The sequence below is a fragment of the Ziziphus jujuba genome, chromosome 5, assembly GCF_031755915.1.
Source record: "Ziziphus jujuba cultivar Dongzao chromosome 5, ASM3175591v1".
In the NCBI taxonomy this organism is placed as follows: Eukaryota; Viridiplantae; Streptophyta; class Magnoliopsida; order Rosales; family Rhamnaceae; genus Ziziphus; species Ziziphus jujuba.
This window is the reverse complement of record NC_083383.1, coordinates 26,766,001-26,776,933: the sequence shown is the minus strand read 5'-3', so window position 1 is coordinate 26,776,933 and position 10,933 is coordinate 26,766,001. Positions and strand designations below refer to the sequence as shown.

General features: G+C 35.5%; 1 protein-coding gene across 3 annotated transcripts; it reads left to right on the top strand.

The window, feature by feature from the left end:
* On the top strand, positions 1 to 9,833 carry LOC107420543 (uncharacterized). Of its 3 annotated transcripts, none has more exons than XM_060817225.1 (9): positions 1 to 360; positions 476 to 600; positions 5,697 to 6,471; positions 6,575 to 7,039; positions 7,153 to 7,341; positions 7,444 to 7,671; positions 8,281 to 8,614; positions 8,744 to 8,921; positions 9,286 to 9,833. In XM_060817225.1, the coding sequence occupies exons 1-9, from the start codon at positions 130 to 132 to the stop codon at positions 9,764 to 9,766; spliced, it is 3,006 nt and encodes a 1,001-aa protein (XP_060673208.1). In that variant the 5' UTR covers positions 1 to 129; the 3' UTR covers positions 9,767 to 9,833. The 3 variants fall into 3 exon arrangements, with proteins under 3 accessions (XP_060673208.1, XP_060673209.1, XP_060673210.1); XM_060817226.1 differs by lacking the exons at positions 1 to 360; positions 476 to 600 and adding exons at positions 4,622 to 4,850; positions 4,955 to 5,058; XM_060817227.1 differs by lacking the exons at positions 1 to 360; positions 476 to 600 and adding an exon at positions 4,624 to 4,850.
* The last annotated feature ends 1,100 nt before the right edge of the window (positions 9,834 to 10,933 follow it).

Below are 10,933 nucleotides of genomic sequence, written 5' to 3'. Positions count from 1 at the left end.
GAAGAAAACCAAAAAAAAAAAAAAAAAAAAATACATTTTTACTGAATTTTTTGCCAAAAAAAAAAAAGGCTTTCAGTGAAATCGATCTGCAGAATTATAATCCGAAATTCAAAAAAAAAGGCAACGGGAATGGAGGTGACGAATTCCGATAGAGCCACCGGAGTCGTGTTGAATTTTCCGGCGAACGACGATGGCGACGACAACGATAAAACGATGCCTTCTCCTTCGTCTTCTTCTAATTCTCCTCCAAAGCTTCCTCGGAGGCTCAGACGCCGTCTAATGCAGCAGCAGCAGTCTAAAACCCCTATCACTGCTGATGACATCGAATCCAAGCTCACACAAGCTCGTCTTCGCCGACAAGTAGCTCTCTCTCTCTCTCTCTCTCTCTCTCTCTGGCTTTGCAAATCGATCCGAGATTTTTAGAATTCGACTTGAATTTTGTGATTTTTAGAAAGTTTTGGTTGCTATTTTGCAGCAATTCTACGAATTTTTGTCAAGCAAAGCGAGGACGAAGCCGAAAATTCCGTCTTCATCTGCTTCACAAGATGAAGATCTGGCTAGGAGACTCGAATCCAAGATCAAAGCTGCTGAACAGAAAAGGTAAAACACTTCGCTGAGAAAATTTTGGGTTTTGATGGAATGCTTTTTCTTTGGAAGTAGGTTTTGGATTTCAAAATTTCTCGTTATTATCTGTTTGAACGCACGGTTTGTAGTTAAAATTAATGATATGGATCCTAAGTTAAATTTCTAAGTGTGAGGTTTTAGTAGTTCAAGTTGAAGTCTTGTGAAATAGTGTAGCCTTTGGCTTAAGCTTTATGAATTAGTTTAACCGAACCTAAGGTTCTGTTATGCTAAGATCGATTAAATTCCTAGTCTGAGCGGAAACACTGTCTTATGGTCCTTGACATGTCTGCATGTCTAGAATCATCATGAAATGAAAGGGAGTTAAAAAATAAATGCTCTCTAACTTTTATAAGAAAATGCAGAGTAACAATTGTTCTTCACATGCTTCTAGTTGTAGTAATGAGGCAAAATGGAAAATGACCTCAATAGCATGTGAAATGTAGTCAGCACAGCGAAAACATATTCTAGAATTTGTTGAAAATTGGATTTAAATTGAAAATAGGCTTTATCGTTACCGGTGAAAATAGTGTTGCGGCAGCAAAATAAAAATGAAATTGCAAACGTAGTTAAATTGAAAATAAAATTTACTTTGAAAAAAATAGAAAACTAGAAAATTAGAGAAGAAGAACAAGGATAGAAATTATAGGCATAAAATCCTAGGAATAAGGAAACTAAACAAATATAAGAAAAGAAAACTAAACAAAAAATCATAATAAAATCCTAAGAATAAATTGTGAAAAGACTAGAAAAATCTCATAGCCCTCTCTTCCTTGAGATTTTTCTTGATTAAACCCAACTTGCTTCATCCATTATCAATCAAAACTGGATCAGAATCGTCTTCAACATGAGAAGCCATAAACAAATACTCTGTAGCTCATTTGCACAGTTGACATCTTGAGAAGGTGTTTGAGTTACTTGATTTTGCTTGGCTTGACAAAATCTTTCTTGTTTGCCTTCTTGAGAACTTTCACATATTTCATCAAAGAAGTCAAATATGGGAGAATAATGAACCATATTTGTAGTATGTAAAAACTTTAATGCCTTGTCATTGTAGGGACCAAATCATTGATTGCGTCTCCTATTCTTATCAACTTTAGCAATTAAGGCATGATGATGTAGAGAATCACCCTTCAAATAGAATGAATTTCCAACCGTTTTGATTCTAGCAATCTCAACTCCATGTGGATCACAAATGGTACCAATAGATTCTTTATAAGTAATAGAAAAATTGTTGTGCAGTAATTGAGCAATACTCAACAAATTTTCGTGATAATCTTGGAACAAATAAAACCCTAGCAATATGTTTTTGTCCTTGCTTAGTGTGCAAGGTTACCATACCTTTGCCTTTTGCAAAAACTCTCTCCATGTCTAAGTACCACCTTAGTCCGAATGGTTTTATCAACATGGCTAAAAAGATGTATATTTTTAGTCATGTGTGAAGTGCAGCCATTATCAATCAACCATGTATTAGAATCTGCTTCACTATCAATCTTTGAGGCTATAAACAAGTATCCTATACCTTGTTTTTGTTCATCAGCTCGATTGGCTTGTTGCTGGACTTGTTGAGTTACTCGAGCTTTTTTAACGTAACTAAAGCTCTCTTGATGACCATCTCTATTGCAAACGTTGCAATGATAGATTTGCTTGTTCTTGAACCAACAATTCTTCTCTGCATGGTTGGTCCTCTTATAATGACAGATGGAGGAAACTTGCCCTTATTTGATGCTCCTCCTTTACACTTGCTCCCACCTTCTACAATTGAGTTAGAATTAAATTTTAAGGCTGGTTTCTTACCTTTAGACTTGGCCTGAAACACTTCTTCAACTCATTCATAACTACAGATTGCATCCTTTTGCTCATGATCTTGCAGTTTGCAAATCAACTCAACAACCGACAAAGTAGTCAAATCACAAGATTCCATAATAGCTGAAAACTTCAATTCAAATTGCTTTGGGACATTTACCATAATCTTCTCGACAACCCTTTGATCAGGGAATTGATCTCCAGCGATTAGATTTGATTAACAATTGTCATCACCTTGGTTGCATAGGCTTTAACGGTCTCATACTCCACCATTTTAACATCTTAAATTTTCTTTTGACTGTTAGGAGGTTAACTGCTTTCACTCTGTCGTTCCCTTCGAAGTCCTCTTTCTACTTGTTCCAAGCCTTTTTTATCTGTATCACAACTAATGATCCTTGAAAAAATTGAATCAGAAACAACCGAATGAATGCAGGATAGGGCCTTTGGTCCATTTGACTTCTCCTCTTCATGCTGCCTAATCTGATTTAGAGTCGGATTTGTAGGTAAGGGAGTGATCTCAATATCATTTATCACAAATTCCCAAAGACCAAGTGCCTTCAAATAGGATTGCATCTTAACAACCCAAAACTGATAGTTTTCTCCATTGAATTGAGGGGGAGAGGAAATGCCAAAATTAGATGACATGATGATAAGCAGAATTAAAATTACCTTCTTCTCTTGAACAATCAATGACCTGTAAGATTGTGACTCTGATACCAATTTTGAAATAAGATTTAAATTGAAAACATAGTTGTAGCAGCAAAATAAAAATAAAATTGCAAAGTAGTAAAATTGAAATTAAATTTCAATGTTATGTTAAACTTTTAAAAAAATAGAAAAAATAGAAAACTAGAAAATTAGAGAAGAGGAAGAGTGATAGAAATTGTATTATTGAAGTCTGAATTCTGAATGAAACATCAAATAGGCTTACAGTCCTATTTGTAGGCATAAATCCTAGGAATAAGGAAACTAAACAAATATAAGAAAAGGAAACTAAACAAATACAAAAATAGGAAACTAAACAAATAATCATAATAAAATCGTAAAAATAAATTCTAAATAGACTAGAAAAATCTCATAGCTCTAACAAGAATTAAAGGAAAGGAACAAAATGTTCTATAATTTTGCTATGCAAAGTAGTGCAAATAAATATGATCAAATTTATTTCTCATTGGCAGTACTATAACGACTTCTGGTAGACTATAGGTTATATAGCCTGTTTTTCACCTGCAAGATGTTGCAGGTTGCTGCTGATGTTTTTGGATCCAATGAACTAGGAAGAGTCCTGACTCTCACCTTGATTTTCTTTCTTTCTTTTATTTTATTTTAATTTGCTATTATCTTTTTCTTTTTGGGTGGAGGAATTAGGATAGTTAAGAAATAAATCGAAACTCCATTATTACAAAAATAAGATACAGGGGAACATAGGGAAGTGAACCACACTATTTCATTTAGATAGCCAGCATGTAAGATTTATGGTCTTTACCTATGTACTTGAATTTCTAAAAGGGATCTGACAAATATATAGAGGGACAGCAAGACTTGATGGAATGGAGAGAAATAGTTGTAAAGAAATAGGATACAGGGAATGACTCTTCTGTCAAGTAATTTCCTGCAGAGGGCAGCGAGCACAGATATGTTAAAAAGGTTTGAATGAGAACATTTGATGGCCTGAGAAGCAGATGCAGATGTTAAATGGAACACTCATATTGATTGCACTAATCCAAGATCTTAGAAATGATTACACCTATGAAGTTGATGTAGGAGTTTGGACTTGCTTTCTCTTCTGAGGCAGTATAATTCTTGAATTGACATAGATAAATTCTTTCTCATAGCTTCAGTAATTGAATTTTAAAATAAGGTGATTTCTAGCACTAGAAGATGCAAAAACCAGAATATAGTTGAGCAAGCAGATAGTGGTGGTGAAATTTAAAGTCCATGTAATAGAGTTTATTATCTTTCTTAATTGTACCAATAGGTTAAGCATTCTAGAGACGCCTCAGATACGATTGTCCAAATTGGATGAGCTGCAGCTAGCAGCAAAAACTGAAGCAGAGATGAGTTTTGAGAAGGAATGTAATGAGCTTGACACGAAGGTCCAATTGCGAGGTCAGCAGGCAGAGGCAAATCGGATGCGTCTCTTTAAAGCTTACAAACAGCAGAGTGCTGTAAGGAGAGACTGAGCCGCTCAATCATTACTGCAAAGAATGATGTGGGAGAGAAGATATAAGGAACATGTGCATGCTTCCATATGTCAAAAACGAGCAGCTGCTGAGAGAAGAAGATTAAGATTGTTGGAAGCAGAGAAAACAAGGGCACGTGATAGAATCTTGCAAGTACGGTGAGTACTGAAGTCTGTTCATAATCAAAGGGAAATCGAGAGAATGAGAATGAAGGATAATTTGGAAGATCGACTACAAAGGGTACGTTTGTGTTTGGAGTAAATAGTATCTCTCTTAGAATTCAGTAAATAGCAGCTCTCGTAGAATTCACTCACATGTCTAAAGCTTGTTTTAATAATGACTAGGCTTAGAAACAAAAGGCAGTATATATGAAGCAGCAAAGGAATACGCACCATGCCCGTGCTAAAATGATGCAAAAGCAGGAGTACCTTTTAAAAAAGCTGTTAAGGTGCCTATGCACTTTTTCACCTCCTTTTTTTTTGTTTTTTAAATTTAAAATTTAAAATTTTTAAATTTTTATTTTTTACATAATGCTATTTTGTTAGAGATACCAAACAAGATTTTAATCCTTTCAGTCATCTTCAAATGGATGAAGTTTGGAATGTGAACCTTCAGCCAGGATGTAAATATGAGATGGCAGATATGAAACAATAAAAAATGAAAGAAAAAAAAAAAAAAAAGAAGTAATGCTAAATTAAATAAAATGTTCTCAGTTCACGTCCTGCAAGCTAGAGCTTTGGCAAAAAATGGTGCTCTAGCATGATAACAAAGCTACAGGTCTTCTCTTCAATTCTCTATCTCCTGAACTCCCTAAAGTACTACAGTAGTATTTTAATGCTCAGAGGAATGAATTTTAGATAGATAATGAAATTTATGAAAATATATATGCATAGTTACATTTTATGATACTTTGTAAGGTAAAGGTTTGTGGAGTTAAAGATGTTCTCTCGTACGTTTTGATTGTGTACCAGCTGTCTTGTGGTTGTGAATTTCCTTTTTGTTATTTATATTTTGTGTGTTCTTCATTTCTGTCCTTTTTGTTGTCCAATCATTTTTGGAATATAATTGCAGTAATTTCTTTTCCAGGTGTTGGAGGCAGTTTGCAATTTCAAAGAAAACTACTTTAGTTTTAGCAAAAGCTTTTAAGGCTTTAGAAATTAATGAAGTATCTGTTAGGTCAATGCCATTTGAACAGCTTGCCTTCAAGATTGAGTCTGTTTCTACTATTCAAACTACAAAGGCTCTACTTGACCGTCTAGAGAGTCGCTGCTTGATCTCATGTGTAACTGGCGGTCTACCTAATCTGGAGAACATTGACCATCTCCTTAAACATGTTGCTATGAAAGATAGAAGGGGAAATACTAAGATCAAGAGAAAGGGGACAAAGAGTACAGGCTTGGGTAAAGAAGCTTCTCAAAGTCCAGTTGCACAGTCAAGGTATCCAGTAAGGGTTTTGCTCTGTGCTTATATGATCTTTGGACACCCAGATGCAGTTTTCAGTGGGTGGAGAGAGCTTGAGAATGCTCTCCTTGAGGCTACAACTAATTTTATTCGGGAATTTGAGCTGTTGATTGAGACTATATTATGTGGTCCCATTCAGAAAGTGCAGGAGGAAGTAACTGCACTAAATCAAAATCAAATGACCTTCAGATCCCAGCTAGAAGCTTTTGATAGGGCTTGGTGTTCTTATCTGCATCACTTTGTAGCATGGAAAGACAATGATGTGAAGCTGTTAGAGGAGGGTTTGGTGAGAGCTGCTTGTCAACTGGAGCTTTTCAAGATGCAAACTAGCAAGGTAACCTCAAAAGGAGAAGATCATGGTCCTAGACATGAATATGATAGACAGCCTATCCAAAACCAGGTATTGCACTTATTGTCTTGCTGAGATTTTCAATTTCTTTTTTATCAATTACTTGGCCCCGTTTACAGGATAATAGTTGAGTTGAACTATCTGGTTATTCTAGGTTACAGAAGATCAGAAATCACTAAGGGAAAAAGTGCAGCATCTAAGTGGTAAAGCAGGGCTTGAACGTCTGGAATCTGCTTTGTCTGACACATTGTCCAGATATTCTGGTTCCAAAGAGTTTGCATGTTCATTACCTTCCTCAACTGCCAATGATCAATCTTTGAGGCAGAAGGTTTCATTAGATGGCTCTGCAGTTTCTGTTTCTTCTCAAGTGAGTAATCTGCCTAATAGACATGAGAGTTCAAGTCAAGGAGTTCATACTTTGCTGGGGAAGAATGAATCTTCCCTAGGTGAAGAAATTGGTTCTTCATCTTCTTCTGAAGTTGTTGTGGATGGTGACCTGAGCTCTGCTGCATTCTTTGTTGGTGAAAATGAACCACTTGTAAACCAAATTCTCCATGAACATAGTCAAGGATTTACTGATATTATGAATCAAAGTGGTGAAGATAATAATAGTCTTACTGTAAGTCAAAATTGTGCCTTTATTTTAAGAAAAATATAAAGCATTTTTTCCAGTGGATGCACTGTGAAATTAGATGGAGAAATATCTCACTAATTCGTTATTTTACTATGAAGGCAAAAGTGAAGGAGACAATGGAAAAAGCATTTTGGGATGGTGTCATGGAATCTATGAAAGAAGATGATTCTGACTTCAGCTGGATTCTTAAACTCTTGAAAGAAGTCAGAGATGAACTGTGTGGTATATCTCCTCGGAGCTGGAAAGAAGAGATTGTTGAAACTCTTGACATTGATATCCTCTCACAGGTATCTACATTTGTTGCTGATGCTATCTGACAGCAAGTACTAATTAATTACGGTATTCAAGTCCTGATGTTCTGTGTTTTCTGTGTTTGAACTTTTATGAAGATGCTGATGTCAGGCAATGTAGATTTGCATTATTTCAGAAGGATCCTAGAATTTGCTTTAGTCACTTTGCGAAAACTTTCTGCCCCAGCTAATGATGATGAGATGGACACTAGACACACTAAGTTTTTGAAAGAGCTTGAAGAGGTTTTTCAAGCTGAAGACAGATCAAAAGCTTCTTGTGCCCTTGCAATAACTAAGGGTCTGCAATTTGTTCTACAAGAGATTCAGGTGTGTTTTCAGTCTCAAGCACCTTGAGAATATGTTTTTAAGTAATAACTGATGTGAAATTCTGTTCTCTGACTTATATCTAGTTGGAAAGACTGGCTTTGATATGCAAGAATGGTAACAAAGTAATTGGTTTTGAAATTGTATTACAAACTTACTGGCTTCTACTTGTAGCTTGTTTAGTCGAACTTAAACTATCATTCAGATCCATTTTAGCATCTATAATTGGAGAATAAAAGAGTTTCTCTATTTCATCTCCAGTTGAAATTTGGGGAGGAGTGGTAATTCATTCTTGAAGCCATTTAAATAAAGTTGATATAGAAGTGGCAAGTAAACATTTGTTGGAATCTTGTGTTTGCACAATAAATATCATGTTATAACATTTTGGTTTCTAGAGATGTTTGACACCACCATAGACGGAGAAATACTTTCAAGTGCTTGAAAATGTTTGTGGTGCTTATTGGCCTTGGTTTCCATTTGACATCCCTGTTCCTCTTCTCCCACTTATGTCGATTTTCAGTACCTGCTGGCCCTTAATATCTATCTAACCAATAAAAATAGTGAAGAGTGGTTTTTGAATCCATATCATAGAACTTAATTACATGCTGGCAGGCACTTAAGAGGGAGATCAGCAAAGCACGTCTTAGGATTGTGGAACCACTCATTAAGGGGCCTGCCGGTTTGGAATACCTAAGAAAAGCTTTTGCCAACAGGCATGGATCTCCCGAGGATGCCTCCACCTCTCTACCAATGACAAGACAATGGCTTTCTTCTGTGAGGACAGTTGCAGAGCAAGAGTGGCATGAATACTCGGATTCTCTATCTGCTATGACAGACAACAAAGAACTTTCACAAGGACTTGCCCCTACCACTCTTCGGTCTGGAGGTAGCATTTTAATGGGAAAGAGAATAAACTCTGAGACCTCACCTGCAGTTGACATAAAGGGTAACTTTACTGCTTTTTATTTTTTCTTCTCCCTAATATGTATCTATATATATATATATATATATTTCTTTGCTGAAAGGTATGCTGTTTTCTTATGTTTGATTTGTGCAACATTATCTTTGACGACAGAACAACCGGAATGCAGGGGAGAAACGATTGATCTATTTGTTAGACTAGGCTTGTTAAAGCTGGTTAGCGAAGTAAGGGGACTGACACTGGAAGTTCTCCCTGAAACTCTTAGACTTAATCTCCTCAAGCTAAGGTCTGTTCAGTCACAACTTCAAAAGATCGTCGTTATTACTACCTGGTAGGTGGACCCTAATTATCTACATTACATTCTTAATTTTCTTAGTACATATTAGTCTGGAAAGTTAGCTGACTTTTCATTATAACCAAAAATAAATAAATAAAAAATAAAAATAAAAATATCAACTCTCTCTCTCTCTCTCTCTCTCTCTCTCACACACACACACACACACACACACACGCACATTATGCACGGGCACGGGGCTCATACACACAAAACACTCATCTTTATGTGCCAATTTCCACCATAATTTGGATAAGGTGTTGCACAGATTGTTTCTGCTCAAATCTATAAAAATTTAATTTATGTTTATGTCCCAAAATCATACTGGATTTAATGTGAATTTTGTTGCTGTATTTCACAGCTTGCTGGTTCTTCAGCAAACGCTTGCGAGTGAGAACTTAGTGACTAATCCTGTGGACATGGAAAATATGGTATCCACATGCCTGAAGCAGCTTTCTGAGCTACTGGACACAGATAATGATATTGACATCCCAGACATCGTTGAGACAATCATCGGATGTGCAAAGAATGACCACGTTCTGTACTACGAAAAACTCCACGTGAGAAAGCAGATTATGACAAGCATGTTAAGGAAGAGCTTGCAAGATGATGATGCGGTGTTTAAGCGGGTATCTCAGACTGTTTATGTAGCAGCAAGGGGGGTTGTCCTTGGAGGAAGTGGGGTCAAGGGTAGAGAACTAGCAGAGGTATCTCTTCGGCGTGTTGGAGCTGCTCTTCTTACAGACAATTTGGTAAAGACTATAGAAGTCGTAGTTGTGGTGGCAGTTCTTTCATGCAGTGTTCATAGAGCATGGTATGAAGAATTGATCAAGAGATTGTGACTTAAGGATGGAAAATAATGTACCTTTATATTATTTAGCTGTACATAATAGGGGTGTGTATTATTTACTGTCTGCTTTTTTGCAAGCAAATATAAATATATATGTATATAAAAATATAGGGAAAAAGTATAAAAATAAATTGTCCTAAAATATTCACAAAATGAACTCTTTCGAAGGAAAATTCAGATTTAAAGAAAAAAAAAATCATAATTGGATATAATCATACCAATCGAATTGTTAATTACTGTTACCCAAAAAAAAAAAAAAAGGGGAAAAGAAAAAAATTCTAATGCAACAAATTAAAACTATAATTTTAGAATATTTTATACTTGAAGGACAAAAATAAAAATTTACTAAATAAAATATAAACGGTATTAAAATATAATTATTTCAAAAAATAATTTTAATTAATTTATTTTAGTAAAACAGTTTTTGGTTTTATGTTTATGGTAACTAAATTTTTTGTCTTTTATTTTACATATGGTGATAGCTCCATCAATAAGAAATAAAGAAGAATAGAAAAGAGGGAATGATTGAAGAATAGAAAAGAGAGAGAATGATGGAGGGAAAGTAAGTACATAGAAGTGAGAGAGAGAGAGAGAGAGTTAGGAATGATCTTGCTATTGTTATTCTACTCCATTATTATCAAATACTATGGTATTTATGCAACAAAATTCAACAATTAGTCCTACCTTTCCTCCATTACAGCTATCATATCAGCTAAAGTGGAATCATGACAACTTAACAGGATTTTAAAAAAACTTAGTCAACAAGCCTAACAAATATAACAAATACCATTGCTTATGCACCTTACATAGAAAGGGTTTTATCAATCCTCCCTGAATTGTTCTTGTCCTTAAGGATGAAAGTAGGATATATTTTGCCAAAACGCCATTTATTTTCCTATGTGGCATCTTCCAACCCACTTGATAATTATCTCTGTTCTTGGCCTATATTTATCTTTTTGAACAACTCGAGTATCCAAGATTCACTTTGATTGTGGCAACATGTTATCAACTTGCTCAATTGAGGAAGGGAGGCGATGATGTAGGCACCAACCCTCGTGTTTTTTTCAAGAGAGAAACATAAAAAACATCATGTATCAAGGAACTTTGGGATAACTCCAACCTATAAGTAACTGGTCTAATTCATTCCAACACTTTGTAC